Here is a 17,344-nt window from a genome sequence, read left to right on the forward strand (position 1 = left end):
AACTACCTGAATATCTGTGTCTCAAGAACCATGGTCGTGGAGCAGAATCGAAGTGCAGGGGACGAATTCACCACAGCACCTAGAGCGCCTAGAAGTGAGGGCAATGGAATGGTTGCTGGCTACAGCGGTGCATATCAACCAACAACCAACGCGCATCACCCCCATCCTAGAAAGTCACCCACTGGTATATGGTCTGAGCATGGACACTCCCTGAGCCATATCCGCCCCATGGCTAAACACTCGGGCGCAGCAGTGGCAACCTTCTTCAATGGACTGTTCACCACGATCATCGGCATTGCCACGCTGGGCGCAAGCATTACTTTCTCTTATGTGCTCTCAAACAACAACATTCCACCGTCTCCAACTTCGTCATTCAGCACCAAACAGATCCAACTGTTCTTGGCCATCAGTTGGCTTTTGTTCCTGCTTGCTCTCGCATTTGCCTCGCTAGGCTCAACGTTGCTGACGTTCTTCAAGAATCATTGGGTCGCCGATTGGGACGGAACCAACGGCAAAACAAGTCAGTGGAGTGTCCAGATGTATGCCGTCTTTGCCAGTGGGCTTATGGGCGCATTGACCGTTGGAGCTTTCGTGCTGTTGTGTCTTGTGGTGGTGGCTTACTCTGCCGTCGTGGGTTGGGTTGCACTTGGCTTCACCTGCTTCTTCGGACTTGTCATCCTGCTGGCTGTCGTGAATCAAGCCCCCTGGCCTTGGAGGAACAACACTCCATCAAATCCCAGCAGACACCAGAGTGTCTATGCATAGGAGCAATCCGAGAGTCCCGGAATGATTCGTGGGGCTTGAAACTTAAAAGGTGCCCCTGGGTGAAGCTGTCAATGTGGCGTGGCAACCCAGCCAAAGATTCCATGGAGGCGGCGCTCTGAATGGATATCAATCGTGGCGCAGTACCAGCGGGACAAGGCCTTTACGGCGTCTGTATTGTGCTCGTCTGAAGACAGAGGGTCATGTTCAGGTTGCGCCATAATCCCTCCAATGTGTCACTCGGACAGCAATATGTTTTTGCTGATAGTAAGAATCGTACAAATGTACAAATGTAGCAGTAGTAATAGGGGGAAAGAGGTCCAACGACGAAATGTGGCCGTTCAATCGGTATCGTCGTCGCTACTAGCTTTTCGCTTACGCGTCTTTCCTTTTCGTTTGGGTGCGATCTCCTCGTCGCTGTCTTCACTCTTTGCTTCGGATTTCGCTCTGCCTTTCTTGGACCCTTCGTCGGGCACAGTTTCACAAATTTCGGTTAAGAAATCGAACTGACTGTCCTTCATCAAGGCAGCCTTCAGATGCTGTGCCGTGACGCGCTTGGAACTGTTAGCCCTTGCCTCTGCTGCCCCCTTGGTGACCAGAGTTATCATGAAAAGCTCCAGTGCCTTAGCTAGACGATGTTAGAATGTGAAGCAGAGATCAAGGGGTAGTAATACTTACAAACAGCTGTGGGAGTGGCCTGGGCAACTTTGCCAACGTCCTCGTCGGCTTGCATGATGCGTTTGATACGTGCCACGGGGAATTTTGTTCTCACATCAATGCCATGTGATGGATCATTGGCGACATTAGCCGGCGGAGGCGGAGGCGCCTGTGTTTGCTCTGTTTTGATTGGATTGACGGCATTTGCATGATGGTCCTGGTTGAAAGCGAATTGAGCATCCTCGGCAGCTTTCCTCTGTCGCGTGCGCGCCATGTCGTGGAAGGAATCGACACTCGGATAAGGTGGTGCGAATTGTTGAGGTGGATGCTGGTGAATATCAGTTCCAATAAAATGCCGCGGAGCTTGAAACTGAGGCTGCTGCTGCGAATAGTGCAAGGGATAAGGATTGTCGAAGGATGGTGGCAGGTGTGGCGAGTGACTTGGCAGGGGAGGCTGGGTGGGTATGCTCGGAGTCCTAGGAGTGGTGGATGGAGGATAAGCCTGGTGCGGGACAGCGGAGTGGTCCCGGGAACTGAAATAGGACGTTGACGGAGCGGCGCTCTGAGGAGAGAAGAAGGGCGAAGCGGTATAAGAGTACGAAGGAATGCGACTGAGTCTAGGCGGTGGGGCGTTGAAGCCTGACAGGTCCGGTGAACGAGGTCGATACTTATCCTGCTCGTCACTCATTGCTCAGAAAGGCTGACAGTGACACGAGGGTGGTGTACAGGTGGATAGACGGGTAGATGTTTGATTTGACTTTGATACTGGCTGGACAGATGTCGATGGTGTGGTTACAGACATGTTGGTAGGGCTGGACGTCGTGTTGAGGTATTCTTTTCAAAGAATACTCGTGCCCTTCATGGTGTTCCAGCAGGCAGGTGCAGTTCGTCTCGAGTCAGGTTGCCAGTTGGTGATGTCACGTGCAGGGCCAGGCAAACGAAATACTGATCTTACTGCAGCACTGGCAGGCAGCAGTATCCGTCAGACACGGCTGAGCAGATAGTTGTAGAGTAGTTCGGATAGACACTACTAGCAGTGGTAGTGTTTGTTTGACTGCAGTTAAACCAGGCCGGTGGGCGTGTCGTGTTCGCGTCAACTTGAACCGGAACAGGTTCCTGCAAGGTAAGGGCCGGAAAAAGGTAGGGCCGTGGATTAGAGCTCCTCGGACACAGAGATCCGGTCCAAGGTGTTGCTTTGGCGTGGTGGCGATGGCGGTGTATGGCTCGGGTGAAGCGGCGAGTTTGGCCTTAGCAGCAGAAGAGAGGGGCTGGCGCGCTGTCTGCAGAACGACTCGGAAAAAGGGGAGGCGCGGCGGAGGGGGAATTGCGCATGTTTATAAAAAAGCTGATGCCACGACAGCCGCAGGAATCGGATCAGAGCAGATCCACCAGTAATATCAGAGTTTGGGGCTGTGTCGGGCGCGGATTGGCTCTAATTGCGACATGTCACCCATCATCATCCGCGCCAATTTTGTCACGCGCTAGTCCAGATTCACCTGAACCCTGCTGTTTTGCTATAACCACCACTGCATGTCATTCAATAATTGCGATCTTTTTTCTTTACTGCTGCTGTCGCATACTAGACCCTCCGTACTTCACCATGCCTTACGATGATGTTGAATAAAATGAAATACACTTCACTGCAGGGCAGTCAGGTAGGTAAATAATTTGAGAGCATCTTAACAGCTCTACTCGTCCTGGTATCGTTCTCGCATTTTTATGTTCTATCCTTATCGGCTCGTTGGATATCTCTGTTCCTGGTCGCTGCCAAATGACGATAGAAGCATGCTGGAAATGGTCCTGGGGAAAGACAACTGTCGTGTGGCAACCCTGTCTCTCCAGACTGTGGTCGCCTCGCAGCAGACCCAGAGGTCGTTTATGACAGTTGTTAAAAACTTGATCTAATCTGATGGCATGCGGTAGAAGATGAGTTGCACGACAGGGTTGCCTGTGCGTCTACTTCTGCAATGTCGGACTCGAGGAAACGATGAACTTGGTCATGATATCCAATCCATACAGCCGTTCCTCGCGACTGTCTCCGAGGAACAAATTCACGACAGGCCAGGCGTGAATGCCCGCCTCTTGTCGATAAGCCTTGACTGTGGCTCCCTCGTTCTCCATGTGCGCAATGGTCTCGTCGATTGCTGGGCTAAACACCTCTTCAGCTCCATATACGATGCAGTAACCCTCCAGCGGTGATGCTTTCTTCCATCCGCTCGTGGACAGTCCAGGTGAGATCAAGTTGTCAGTTGTCGCCGCGCCTCCAGCATACTGGCGCGCATACAAATGTAGACTGTCCTTATCAAGGTAGTCACTCGCGGTGTTCCTATTCAGCTCTGAGACAAGATGAGTCCATGGCGAAAGTAGAATGGCCAGAGTCGGGCGAGACAGCCGCTGATTGTTTGGATTTTGTTCGTCGCCTTCCAGATGAAGCAACATGCTCAAAACCAGGGTCGCTCCAGCAGAGTCACCGCTGACGCTGATTTTTGCCGCCGATCCCTCTCCAAAGGTCTCGCACAGAAAATTGTATCCAGCAACGGTCTCCTTGAATTGGGTCGGCCACTGTGCGTCTGGTACGAGCGTATACTCCAAGGCAAACACTGCAGGGTTGCGGAAGCCGCTCTGCTTTAGCCGTGTCGCCCAGGCCATGAGGAATTCGAGATAGAAATATGCTGACCCCATAGAAAACCCACCTCCTGGCCCCTTCAATCAGTTTTTCTACCTTTTGGGCTCATAAGCTGCCTGGAGAAGCTACTAACCGTGGCAATAGTAGATGATGATATCAGGATCGGAATGGGGGGTATCGGCAATCCAAATACCCCGAAAGTCAGGTTGGACAATCTCTGTATAAAACATTGGGCAATGGAGATGACCATGTCTCAACAAGCGATACCTGAAAAACGGATACGATACCCATTTGGAGAAGAATACTCTGCCTACACTTGCAGGAATTTTTGCGAAGGCATATCGAACACAACGGACCACCACGTCCTGGAAGAAGGTGGCATGTTGAGTGAAAGGGGATTGTTTCTCTTTCTCGGTGAGAAGGCGTTCTTTGATCAAGTGAAATGGGAGCTGGAAGACTATCAGGGCATTAGCGGGTGTTAATTTCGAACTTCTTTGGGGTCAATTTGCCGACCTAGAAATGGTACCACTCCAGCCAGTACACGCAGGAGCAGAAGGGGATTCAGTTGATAAAGCAGCTGAGGGATCAGACAGGCCACAAATGCAATGCAATCGATGCCATTGATAGGCCCCAGGATCATGCTGCTGCGTTCTTCGGCCTTCAAGGTCTTATCCAAATATGTCTGTTATGAGCGACGAATTGGCTTGTAAATACCACCAATGGTGTTGAAGAACTTGAAATAATGGTATATACGTAAATACAGGTCATGGAGAACCGAGACAGCGACTTCTGGACTACTAGTAAATATATCTTGTGATGCTGGTCTGTGGCTTCTCTGTGGCTTACAATATATGTGATTACTTCCAAAGGGTCTTCGCATCGATGACTTCATCATTTTCCCCGATGCTAGTAATATTCACCAACACCACTGCACTGCTCGATGATATGAACGCCATGTACCTGGGTAGGTAGAAAAGGATGCGTTCTCGAGATCTGCGGTAGACTGGGGTGCGTTCGAGGCGAATCGAACAGCAAGTTGCGGGTGGCCATTCAGCACCCAAGCGCAGTGGCCCACACTGCATGATTATTGCAGTGGGCGGGCCACAGGAAGAACAAGCGAACAGTTGAACAGGCGCTGGGCGCGCGATCGTTGTAGAACTTCACTGCCTGCGTTCAACGTTTGCGCCCGTACAAACGGCGCGGCTGCATTTCTTCCATTTATCAATATCTCATGAACTTTTGATCACCGACTGAAATATGACTCAATGTCTTCTGAAATCTCACCATCGGCTCACCTAGACTTCTTTGTACACCGGTGACTCCTCCCAACGTGCTATCAGGTTATGGCGTTTGTTCTGCGGCGGCCGTCAACTTCTTCGTCCACTTCCTTGGACGGTCGGTCTCTGTCGTCCTCCCGCTGCACTTAGACAACCACAGCAATCATGGCAGTTCCGACCCTTGATGCCTCCCTGGCGGCTTTGATCAGGCAAGTGGACACAGATTCAGTTTGAGAGCCCGCTAACCCCAGCAGTACCCTTGACTGGGAGAAAGTCCCTGATAAACTGCACTGTGCAGCCTGCCACAAGTTTAACCTCAATGCCTACAAGGCCACCTGTTGCGATGGCTTGATCTGTGAATCATGTACGTCTACCATCAGGGTGCTTGGAACTATCAGAAATACTCATACAATATAGGCTTCAACAATGCTTGCGATGTCAGTTGTCCAGTCTGTGACCATAAACCGTTCACCTCCGAGACATGCAAACCAAACAAGGCCATGCGCAACACTGCAAAAGCCTACCTCAAAACGGTGGAGAAAGCCAGAGCGGAGGAGAGAGCCAAATCTGCTACAGTGGCAGACACACCTACTCAGCAACCTGTGGCCGAAGAGGGTACAAACGTGGTGGGCCAGGAACAGGACACTACAACAATGGCGGCGGCGGCGACTGCAGCAACAACTGGTGATGAGCAGCTAGTTGAGACTGTGGAGGCCGACGATGTTCCCCCAGTTGATGTGCAACCTTCAATCGAGGTAAGTGCTTAGCGGCATTATTCCTTCACGTGGCGGCTAACAACCGACCAGGACGGCGACCCCGAATCTGCGGACCTTGATGACGACGTCGACATTCAAGTCGAACTCGACGACGACCATCAAGATTTACTCCCGCAACCCACAACGGACGCAGCTGACACTCCTCAAGACGATTCTACCTCTGTTTCCGAATCCAAACCCAACCTGCAAGACGCAGGCGATAGCGTAACAGAGGGCGCGGGTGGGGCGGACTTTTCAAACATGATGAATGGCTTCGGCAACATGGACTACGCGCAGATGATGCAGATGATGGCGGCCAACGGCATGCCTGGTTTCAATCCAATGATGGGTAAGTCAGCCCATTACATCTGTCTTCCCGAAAACGTTACTGACCGGTCGTTTAGGAATGCCCATGGGTATGAATCCCATGTCGGCTGGCATGTTTGGCGGGTTTGGCGGTCCCAACGGAGGCATGAATGGCATGAACATGGGAATGAATTTTGGTCCCAACCCAGGGATGTTTTCTGGCGGCTGGAATAATGGCCAACCCAACAATATGTGGCAGAATAATAATGCAAATGCATTCCCGAATGGCATGGGCCCTGGTGACTTTGGTCCCAACTACGGTTTCAAAATGGGTCCCAATGGAAACTTCCCACAATCATATCCCAATGGTGATTTTCAAGGCGGGTACTACGGTCGCGGTTACGGTCGTGGCCGCGGCCGTGGACGTGGCGGCTATGGTAGAGGCCGTGGTAACTTTCAACAGTTTTCGCAGTACCAACAAGGCTACCAGAACAACTTTGACCAGCGGCAGCATGACAATCAATTTACGCAGTCTCAACACCCGGGTAATCGGTCGAACGATGCAGCAGCAAAGAACCAATCGGCCGACTACCACCATGATGACGACGAGTTCGCTCCTGGCGGACAGGAAGAGATTCAAGAAGCGCTGGGCGATGACTATCAAAAACCAGTCACGGAAGAGGGAAACCCCGCGGACGGTGCTGTGACTGCAGAGAATGGCGATCTTGGAGACCAGGAAGCCCAGGAGAAGAAGGAACAAGGTCAAGAAGATGCCCGGATAAATGGTGCGGCAACAACAGATCTTGACCGTGATGTTCAAACCCAGAATCAAAGCAAAGCGATACCTGAAGCCTATCGTGAAGACCTCCAAGGGCCAATGCCGCCGCCCTCGGCACCCTTGGGACCTTCCGCTCAGTATGGTGAACACATGAAAGACTTTGGGTTTCGTGCTCGAGGACATGGTAGATTTCCCATACGTGGTCGGGGTGGTATGCCCTCGTCTGCACCAAATGGTCTCAAAGGTCACACTCCAGTAAACCCACAGATGCAAGTGCAAACGCAAGCGCCCGATCAGTCAAAAGGGATAGGTGTCCTAGGTGCACCGACGGGTCCGAGAGCGATGCGTGAACCGGCTGGGCCACCCGCCAGACCGTCCTCACGGTCAGCAGGCACGGGTTTTCAAATCATGGGTAGGGCATCGATGGCATCACGTCAGGTCCGGTCGGAATCTCGAGACTACGAACGTGCAAGCAGCCGAACTCCAACTGTGGGTCACGAAGAAGTGAGAAATGGAGATCATTCCACGAAAAGACAGTCTGACCAACAAGGATACGATCATGAAGATCAAGGTGCTGAGCAAGACAGTCATCGTGACAGAGACGGGCGTGAATACAGCTCCAAGAGAGAGGGTAGAAATGGTCATGCTTACGACAATGACGAGACAGAAGGTTCATATTCGCGGTCCGGCTCGGTCGATCGAAAATCCTCGCGTCGAAATCGAGATGAAAACAACAAAGAAGAAAAGCCGGCGTCGACCTCTTTGGAAACGAGAATCCGGCCTTCCCGCTCTCGTCGGCATCGCGGCGAAGCAGATGCGAACGGAGATTATGAGATGGAAGATTACGACGAGTCTGTCCTGTCGAGCAGCCATAGAGATGGTTATGACGGACAGACCAGAGATGGCAAATATCGAAGCAGCAAGTCGTCGAGATACGAGGACCGAGAGCGAGACCGTGAGCGTGATCGAGACCGCGACCGCGACCGAGATCGAGATCGAGACCGTGGCCACCGCCCTCGCGACCGTGAACGAGAGCGTGACCGTGATCGTGACAGAAATCGAGACCGCGATCGAGATCGAGATGGTGCACGGGACAAAGACCGAGACGAAAAGTACCGCGACCGAGACCGAGACCGCGATCGCGACCGTGATAAGGACAAGGATCGCAAGCGGTCTCGGCACGACCGGCATCGAGAAGACGAAAAGCATCACGACTACGACTACGACTATGATCGGCCAAGCCAACACCACCGTGACGACCAGCATCAAGATCATGATACGGAAGATCGAGACTCTCGACACCGATCACGACGGCACAAACGAGAACACCGACGAGATACAGAGGAAGTCGTTGGATTGTCTGGGTCTGCTGGTATGAATGGTCGCTCTCACCGGTCAAGTGCAACGGCTACCCCAGCGCCAGATAAGGAAAAAGAACAAGAAAAGGATCCACACACATTAGAGCGCGAAGCGAGGAACCGCGAACGATTGCTCAAGGAGCAACAGAGACGAGAAAAGGCTGCCAAAGCCAATGCTTCTTCTGCTTCGGGTGGTGGTGCCGGTGGTGGGAGCAGCAGCAACAGCAGGCGCATCACGTATAAGTACGAAGATGAGCTTGAGAGAGGATTGATGGAAGGCGAACGAACGAGTTCAAGATGGAGGTAGGGAGGCAACCTAGCGTGATACCATGCCTTGCTTTGCCTTGCCTTTTCTCCTCTTACTAGGATACTTCAGCTGGTTCAATCCTGGTTCTAGTTGTTTGTTGTACCCAGTCGAGCACATACCAGTGCCAGCTTAAGTTCCAGCGTCAGTCTCGGTGCCAGTCAGCTTTGGGCCAGACAGATACCTACTGTGTGCCGTGCTTACTACCAGCCAGTACAACGGTGCCAGTGGTAAGAGCCCGCATGGGGACCGCGAATTGTATTGAGTCGAAGCAAATGAAATGAAATAATATGAGGAAACGTTCGTGGCCTTGGTTCTAGTCCTTTTCCCTTCCCTTTTCATTATCCACTCACTGCAAGTGGTGTTGATTGCTAGGTTGATCACTGCAGTTGGTTGCTCGGCTGCTTGAGAAGAACGACATGGAACTGAACTTGGAGAACTTGAAGTGCAGGTATTGATATTGATATAATGTCCTAATTCCATTCCTGTCTCGATTTTATTCCTCTGATCGAACTGAGAGACGTTAAAAAAATGAAAACAAGCAGAGCAAAAGGAGAGATAGATGGTTAAAAGTGATAAATGATATGGAATCGACACTGACACTTCATGCTGGTACTGTACCACACTCACTGACACCGCACCGGAACTCTACTACAGTAGATCAACACCTGCAGCACCCATACCAACACCGACGCTGACGCTGACGCTGACCATTGCAGTGCAGTCCATTGCGCCAAATAAAAAATCACCCAAGGTATATAGGTATGCATGACTTCCTTCGAGAGTATACTCCAGATCCAGACCCACTGCAGATTCAAAGGTTGATCTCATCAACCCAACAGAGCAAAAGCGGCCATGACTGTGCCAAAGGAAGTCATCAATGGTCCCATTGACAATCCCGCAGCGCCATTCGTACTCGTACTCGTATTCGCTGTCCCGGTTGCACTTCCACTCACAGTACCGGTACCTGTACCTGTACCACTCGCAGCAGCAGAAGTCGAATCTGACCCTGACCCTGAATCCGACGCCGACGCCGATGCCGAAGCTGATGTCGTACTCGTAGTCACAGGCGTAAAAGTGACTGCCCCCGTCGCAGTTTTGATAACAGATTGAACCGCCGCGTCAGCACCTGAATTCGACGATTGACCTGGAGCAGCAGCAGAAGTAATAGTGATGGTAGAATTGCTGCTACCACTACTGTTGCCGTTGCTGCCGTTGTTGTTTGACGAAGTTGACGAAGTTGAAGTATACGAATTCGACGTGTCCAGACCATTAGTAGACGAATAATCGACACCAAGACAGTCGGGCCGCCAGGACCCCAAGTCCACGCCTTCGTCGATGTAGAAGCATGTTCCGACGCCGATGAGGACGCCGGCGAGGGAAGATGAGGATGGGTTGCAGTTGGATGAGGTATATGAGCGGACTAGAGATTGAAGAAAACACCGGGAGTGGTCAGTTGAAGACTTTCAAAAGGGGGAGAAGAATAGATACGATGAGCTTCGCGACCATTCAGAGCAGAGAGAAGCATAGAGACGAAAATAGTATGTGAGGCACTGCTGGTAGGACGTCCAAGACATCACTTGTATATTCGTGAACTGCAAACAAGTCGTCTCTCGTTGAATACCAGGATACTGCTGGTCTATGGGGATATTCAGAGGGATACATTGCACAACACGGCTTGGGAACCACAAAGACATAGATACAGTACATAGGTAGGTAGTCTTATCCCGTGTGTTGAAGTGACAGGAAAGACACAAATAAAACAGAACTATGTCGGTAGGATATAAAGTGAAAGTCTTTGGTGGTCGTGGTTGGTACTCACTCGAACAACCCTGATCAATTTGGTTCACGTAAAATGCTACCGTCCCGTTCGGTAGTTGGTGACATGATGTGTCGGCGGTGAGGACGTTGTAGTCGGTATATTGCTCGAACGAGGTCCCTGCATTACAGGAATTGTGTTCGAAGAAACTGAGTTGCGTCGCGGCATATACGCTGCCTGGGGTGAGTGTGAGGCCGGCAGCCAACACAGAAAGAAAATGCATTGCCACTGGTGATGGTGATGAATACGTTCTGAGGTTCCGGTGGATTGTGGTGCTCGTTATTCCCTAGTAGAAGGATACGCCCGACTCGGTCTTATCAATACGCAGTCATGCAACCAGTGTCAGGAATTGGTCAACGACTGCTGTTGGATCTTGGGGGATGCGAGGTAATAATGTTGGGACTGTAGCCCGAGAATAGCCTCCGAGGGTACAGGATCAAACGAAAACACCAGGTCCACGTCCATCGCGCAATAAAACTCTGCCGTTGTATATATCGTGCATATCATCGGTCGTGGACGTGGTGTTGATGGACGCACAGACCAGGTGATCGAAATTAAACGGTCGCGCCAGTGTATGCGGTAAATCGGAATGGCCGGTAGTTTGACAGGACTTTAATTTTCCGTCTGGATAATGCATCGAAACCCGATATCTCTTGTGCGGCAATTTAGCCAGACCGGGTGCAGTGGGATATCTTTCAAGCCTGGTATAGCATAGTGTGTGGGATACTGTTGTCATTTTGTGCGAGACCAGTTTCTACCGGTTGCTCATCGTCTTCTCCGTGACTTGTTCCACATCTCCAGAAAGTCAATCTTCTCCTTGACTCCCAGCCCGACTCTCTTGACGCGTCCTAATCTAGCCAGAGCCTCGGCAATCTTGTCTAGAAACATCTTTTCCTCCCTGGTCGCAGGTCCCTCGAGTTCTTCGCTGCCCACAAGCGTGTCTGCATCGCTCGCAGCACTGTCTGTGGCCGAAGTATCCAGGTGACTGTTGCTGTAGGCTGAGCTCTTCGCAGCAGCCTGCTCCATGTTCCTCCTCGAAGTGTTGTATACGGCCTCTGCAATGCGAATGCGGATACAGTGCGACGGTTTGCTGCAGAGGTTCCACAGAAACGTGAAGTAGGCATGTGGAACTGGCGTACTGATATCGTTCGGGGTATATCTCAAGCTGACAGGAAAAACCTTGGTGCGTGGTGGTACCGTCAACAAACACGGACTCATGGGCAAAATTCCTCGGCCGTTAGATGTCGTACATTCGGGAAATACCACGACGATACGGTTGGGATTTTGTTTGATATATGTTTCCAAGTCCACCAACTTGGCCCGTATAGACGGATTGAGTTTGGGATATGAGAATGCGCGACAAACGGCGGTGAAAAGGGATATAGGTTCGACCAGTCTGGTGTTTGGATAGCTTGCAGCGAATATCGGGTCGAATATCGCAGATAGATATAGGGAATCAATAGGAGAAGTGCTGGACGATGCAATGACGGAGCCGGCGCGAGGGATGCTGGCACTGTTTTTCGCCAAAGACCTGGTTCGCTTGTCAGTACAGACTGCACCATCTTCCGAACCATGGCACCCTTCAGTTCCGTACCCTTTTTTGACGCCGTCGATTTGTAGGTCGACCCACCATATGCCTGGTATGCCCAGTATGCACCATAATGAGGCTTTCCTTCCCAGGACACCTATAGGCATCCATTGTAGGACCAAAAAGTACGATATGGAGAAGAGCAGGAGGAGTGGCACACGACAGACGAAGAGGAAAATGTGGAAAGGCAATCGAATACCGGCGGGCTCGGTTGGGATAGGGAGGAACGGCGCAATGCCGGAGCCTGCGGATCGAGTCAGCCACGGCACCTCTTTGTCTACATTCACACCGATGGTCTCACCTTTGTCGCGGAACTGGGAGAACTTCTCCATCTTGAGGGAGTCGGCACCGCACAGAGCGCTGCAGCAGGAGAGCCAGCTTACACTGATAAATTTCGTACCTAGAAATCAGAGAGCGTGCCAGGACATGATATATGCGCGAGATGGAGAGGACAGTCTGTTCCGAGCATGAGATGGCGCACAGCGACTGTTGAAGCGAACGAGCGGAACATATGGCAGTAAAGTGTTTCGATGGCAGTTCGTAGTAGCAGCTGAGGCTGGAGATGGAGTTGGAGAAGAAGGAAATTCTCCGCTGCCGAGGACACGGTTGGACGAACTTGAAGGATGATCGATCGTTACCTCGTGACGATGATGATGGAGGTGGTGATGGCGATGAAGGCAGTCATCATGGTATATGTAATGTGGTATGGAGTCAATGGACTCGCTCTCGTGTATGTTCTTTTTTCACATGCGCAGTTGAGATCAAAATGTCACATTCCGAGTCGTGTATACTTTTTATTCGCCCGATGACCTGTCATCCTCTGGCCTGACGAATGCCGCCCATGTCCTTTTCTCGGAACACCGACTGGGGTCTCATCCATCCGGTGACTCTCTGTTCCTTCATTCTTCGCATATATCTTGTCAGCCTGCCTTCTGCGATCCCGGTAGTCAGAGCCAAAGACACATGTCAAGCCCGTCCAGCGAGCCTCAGCCGAGTCGTCCCCGTCTCGTACATCCCTACAGCAGCGAAGACAACTCTGAATTCTCAAAGATGATAAACACCCACATGTCAGCACGAGGCTGGATGGACATTTCACATGCAGGTACAGTTGGCCGTGCAGTTGGCCGTGCAGAACCCGAGTCCGGGCTCAAGCAAGAGAGCGTATCATGGTGACTACTGCGCTGCATCCCTGCCCATGCGAAGAGATCTTGCATACAGCCCTCGCCAAGCTGCTGGCTGTGAATACGTGGTAAGTTCCGAGTCGTCAAGCATGTCCAACAGCGGCTGGCTACCTTCACTTCAAGCGCTGCTGTCTTTGTCGCTGCTTCTTGGACGTCTTCAATGAAGCAGGTGAAGGCTTGGACGTTGTGCTGTGAAGGTGGAAACAGCGACTTACAGGGAGTCACGGTGAGTTACCACGTCAAGAGCTACTATTCACTTCCATCAAGGAGACTCTGCGTAAATATTCTACAACAAGATCCAGTATGTCCACACGTTCTAGGATAGTATGCATCGTTCCAAAACAGTTCAAGCCCAGTACTAGGAATATACTGTCCTTTCACACTTTCCTTTCACAAGAATCATCGAAAAGCGAGACAGGATCCACTGAAGGCGGATCATCCGCGACACAACAAGCTACACAGCAAGACAAACGACCAGCCAATATGCCATCCAAGGGCCAAGGTCTTGAGGACACAAGATGTCTGCAGGACAAAATAGACCGCATCCATAAAGAGACACCAACAAGCCAGCACCGAAATGATCGTTCCCATCGAAGCAGCTCCGACATGCCACCCCTGAAAAAGCGCACCAACCGAGAATTCACCGCTTGGGCCGAGTACATGGGCGAGGAGAAGGATGTGGAATTCATCGAATGGAAAAAGAGGATGGTGGGAGAAGCACCAATGCATCCGCAGAACAACTCGGCGCATGCAGAGCGCGAACAGACGGAGAACAAGAGGAAGTAGTTTCGACGACTCATAGTGCCGGGCTGCGAAACAGATTATGCAAACATGGTAGATGTCTCGTAACGGACGAGGTGACCAGGCGTTGGGATGCATTGCCAGTGTATGATTAGACATCATTCCGTGGCTTTTAGAGGGATTGACGGGTCCAGGCATCCAATGGCTACACCAACGCGATAACAATATCATGACTGACCTTTCTTTCACTACGGGTCTGCTGATTCCCTTCCACGTCCAGCACCATATTGTATCGCTGTTTCGCTGTATCGCTGCATCGCCAAAAGTAATTGTGCAGCTCCGGCGACATGATGCTCATGCAATAATCGAGCTTGCGATGGACATTCTGTGCCGCGCATTCATGTCCGCTCCAAGTCCCAATTCTCTTTGCCGTTCGAACTTCTGGCCTCAAAATCGGTGTGAACATATACTGGCCGACTTGCTCAGCATGGTGTGCTCTAAGCACAATAGAACTTGGAGGCATGCAAGAAGGGATGTGGTGAATGGTGGGAAATATAATGATTTTCATTGCTGAGCAACCGAGTTTGGACAACCGCACCGGACACTGGACGTTGAAAGCTGATATCGAAGTCGAAGAAGATACAGTGGTACAATAATGCATGGATCCAGAGCAATGTGGATCTCAACGAGGGGTTTCTGTGGTCGGGTTACTGGCAGACGTGGACCCGTGGCTGAAGAGGAGGACTACCGAAGATCCATTCGATACTCGAATCCATGGATGTGACAGGTCATCGCAGGGCGTCACGGTCCCTGAGATCCAGCAACGACATGCCAACGAGTTGATTGCTTTTCCCCCGGTACGGATTTGCCCACTCCATCACATCCTGAGGCCGGCCAACTGCCGTTTTGAGTCGGTTAAGGTATCATATATCATCTCTCGTCCGTATATTCGGGTGACTCTTCTCCATCCAGCCGAGCCTCCCAGGTCATCGCCACTCTCAACCGCCCTTCGACTTGAACCAGGCTGATAATCGGAACTGGACAAGGACAGTCGTCAATTTCACCATGGGATCGCAATCATTAGACTTGAAGGCCATTAGGTCACATTTTCCCGCCCTGGCCCAGAAACAAGTCTTCATGGACAATGCTGGAGGCGCACAGGTCTTGCAGTCTGTCATCACATCTATCTCCGACTATCTGTCCAAAAACAATGTGCAACTTGGAGCATCTTATCCGATAGCACAGAAGTCGACCAACAAATTCAATGCCGGCCATGCTGCAGGCGCAAAATATATCAACGCTTCCCAGGAAGAAGTGGTCTTTGGAGCGTCGACCACCCAGCTATTCCGCAATCTTTCCGTTGCGCTCAAGGTTGAACCGGGGCAAGAGATCATCATCTCGAATATCGATCATGAAGCCGACATTGCCCCCTGGGTGCAAATGGCCGAGTGGAAGGGGTTGACGGTCAAGTGGTGGGTTCCCACCAAGAACACCAATTCCAACCCCAGACTAGAGCCCGATGACTTGAAGGCATTGTTGTCGCCCAAGACACGACTGGTTTGTTGCACACACACCTCGAACATTCTGGGAACCATTACCGATGTCGCGGCGTTGTCCAAAGTCATTCGCGAAACCAACCCCAACACTCTCTTCTGTGTCGACGCCGTGGCATATGCGCCCCATGCGCCCATCGACGTCAAGGCCCTTGGTGTGGACTTTTATTCTTTTTCATGGTATAAAGTCTACGGTCCACACGTGTCGATGTTGTACGCCAGCAAGAAGGCACAAGAGCAGCTTAACAGCCTTGGCCACTTTTTCAAGGGCCGAAATACCCTGGAGGAAATGATGGGCTTGGCTGCCGGCAACTATGAATGCGTTCAATCCATCCCGGAGGTGATTGCCTACATTAACAAAATCGGCTGGGATGCAATGGAGGCCCAGGAAGAGAGATTGCAGGAGGTATTATTGGCTTATCTGCGATCGAAACCGGATCAAATCAAGATCTATGGTGAACCTTCTTCGGATAGAAACATTCGGCACCCTGTTATCAGCTTCAGAGTCAAGGGCCAGAGTTCGCTCGGAATTGTGGATGCGGTTGAAGCCAAGTCGGACTACGGCATCCGGTATGGACACTTCTACAGCAAGCGCTTGTTGGAGAAGGTCTTAGGGATCCCAGATCCTGATGATGGAGTGGTGAGAGTTTCTCTGCTGCACTATAACACGGTGGAAGAAGTGGTGGGGCTTGTCAAGGTGTTGGATGAAGTCATTAGGGAAGGGGCAGGCAAAGAAGTGCATGATCCCGAAAGGAAGGATGTTGCAAACTGGTAAACACCTTGATGGCTACTCCAGCAGAAAATGGAACACTGGGGCACCATGTATCTGTCCTCTGAGTCCCTTGTGAATGGGAGGAGGCAGTATACCGAGACATGTCTAGCCCCATTGTCTGCCACAACATCGTGATATTCAGACATAGTCAAAGATGCCTTGATAAAAATATAATGAGGACGAATCCCTTGCAAGATATTACGAGACTCTTCGACCTTTCTCATTGTCTTTTCTGTATTTCTTTGGTGGAGATAGAAACATATGTCTTCTGTTCACGATGTGCTTTGTCAGCCTCGTCACATGACCAAGCAATTTACACCTTACCTAACTGGGTAACATGTTTTGATCCACGGTTTCGGTCACTTCCATGATTGTGATTGCGGCTTTCATCGCGTCCTATCATTCCGTCCATCTCACTCTGCTGTCTACACATCACCACCGACCTCATGTAGACTTGTTATGGCGTTTCAGCCTCATTAGACCACCTCACTGTCTCAACGACCGGTCATTCCACTTCCTCACCATGGCCGACACAGAGAATGTAGGCTTTTGTCCCAGTCCAACCGTTGTTGTTGCTAAGATGAAGTCACAGTTCGTTTCTCAGCTGCCGCAGCCAACACGGCATACTTTACCATCTCCTCAAAAGCAATTGACCGAACTCAGTGCCTCAGCGCACAATTCACGAAATGCCATGCCACCTCCGACCTTTCTCGGGCATAAAAGACAAGGATCGAACTGTTGGTAAATGACAAGATAGAAACACGTGGGAGACTAACTCCAGTCCCAGTACCCGAGCCGGCTAGCAAGAGAGCAACATTAGCTGAGCGCGCCGGCCAACCGATCAGGAGCATACCCGCGGCCCCGAGA

At 51.2% G+C, this 17,344-nt stretch overlaps 8 protein-coding genes across 8 annotated transcripts; 3 read left to right on the plus strand and 5 right to left on the minus strand.

The window, feature by feature from the left end:
• Positions 1–30: 30 nt before the first annotated feature.
• HMPREF1120_04480 (uncharacterized protein) lies at positions 31–765 on the plus strand (the record flags this gene model as incomplete). The annotated part of the gene is made up of 1 exon (XM_009158611.1): positions 31–765. One exon carries the CDS (start codon positions 31–33, stop codon positions 763–765), a length of 735 nt encoding a protein of 244 aa, XP_009156859.1.
• A 338-nt stretch (positions 766–1,103) lies between these two features.
• Positions 1,104–2,107, minus strand: HMPREF1120_04481 (uncharacterized protein; the record flags this gene model as incomplete). The annotated part of the gene is made up of 2 exons (XM_009158612.1): positions 1,104–1,390; positions 1,441–2,107. The coding sequence occupies 2 exons, from the start codon at positions 2,105–2,107 to the stop codon at positions 1,104–1,106; spliced, it is 954 nt and encodes a 317-aa protein (XP_009156860.1).
• Positions 2,108–3,038: 931 nt separating this feature from the next.
• HMPREF1120_04482 (uncharacterized protein) lies at positions 3,039–5,020 on the minus strand. The gene is made up of 4 exons (XM_009158613.1): positions 4,892–5,020; positions 4,559–4,834; positions 4,179–4,502; positions 3,039–4,115 (listed from the first exon to the last, which is right to left on the minus strand). Exons 2-4 carry the CDS (start codon positions 4,683–4,685, stop codon positions 3,376–3,378), a joined length of 1,191 nt encoding a protein of 396 aa, XP_009156861.1. The 5' UTR covers positions 4,686–4,834; positions 4,892–5,020; the 3' UTR covers positions 3,039–3,375.
• Positions 5,021–5,684: 664 nt separating this feature from the next.
• Positions 5,685–8,826, plus strand: HMPREF1120_04483 (uncharacterized protein; the record flags this gene model as incomplete). Its single annotated transcript, XM_009158614.1, has 3 exons — positions 5,685–6,077; positions 6,129–6,426; positions 6,482–8,826. The coding sequence occupies 3 exons, from the start codon at positions 5,685–5,687 to the stop codon at positions 8,824–8,826; spliced, it is 3,036 nt and encodes a 1,011-aa protein (XP_009156862.1).
• An 827-nt stretch (positions 8,827–9,653) lies between these two features.
• Positions 9,654–10,865, minus strand: HMPREF1120_04484 (uncharacterized protein; the record flags this gene model as incomplete). The annotated part of the gene is made up of 2 exons (XM_009158615.1): positions 9,654–10,246; positions 10,646–10,865. The coding sequence occupies 2 exons, from the start codon at positions 10,863–10,865 to the stop codon at positions 9,654–9,656; spliced, it is 813 nt and encodes a 270-aa protein (XP_009156863.1).
• A 542-nt stretch (positions 10,866–11,407) lies between these two features.
• On the minus strand, positions 11,408–12,562 carry HMPREF1120_04485 (uncharacterized protein; the record flags this gene model as incomplete). Its single annotated transcript, XM_009158616.1, has 3 exons — positions 11,408–12,173; positions 12,237–12,474; positions 12,532–12,562. 3 exons carry the CDS (start codon positions 12,560–12,562, stop codon positions 11,408–11,410), a joined length of 1,035 nt encoding a protein of 344 aa, XP_009156864.1.
• A 1,131-nt stretch (positions 12,563–13,693) lies between these two features.
• On the minus strand, positions 13,694–14,822 carry HMPREF1120_04486 (uncharacterized protein). Its single transcript, XM_009158617.1, has one exon. The coding sequence runs from the start codon at positions 14,381–14,383 to the stop codon at positions 13,847–13,849; it is 537 nt and encodes a 178-aa protein (XP_009156865.1). The 5' UTR covers positions 14,384–14,822; the 3' UTR covers positions 13,694–13,846.
• Positions 14,823–15,217: 395 nt separating this feature from the next.
• HMPREF1120_04487 (cysteine desulfurase) lies at positions 15,218–16,480 on the plus strand (the record flags this gene model as incomplete). Its single annotated transcript, XM_009158618.1, has 1 exon — positions 15,218–16,480. One exon carries the CDS (start codon positions 15,218–15,220, stop codon positions 16,478–16,480), a length of 1,263 nt encoding a protein of 420 aa, XP_009156866.1.
• Positions 16,481–17,344: the final 864 nt, after the last annotated feature.

This window comes from Exophiala dermatitidis (genome assembly GCF_000230625.1).
Source record: "Exophiala dermatitidis NIH/UT8656 unplaced genomic scaffold supercont1.4, whole genome shotgun sequence".
Classification (NCBI taxonomy): Eukaryota; Fungi; Ascomycota; class Eurotiomycetes; order Chaetothyriales; family Herpotrichiellaceae; genus Exophiala; species Exophiala dermatitidis.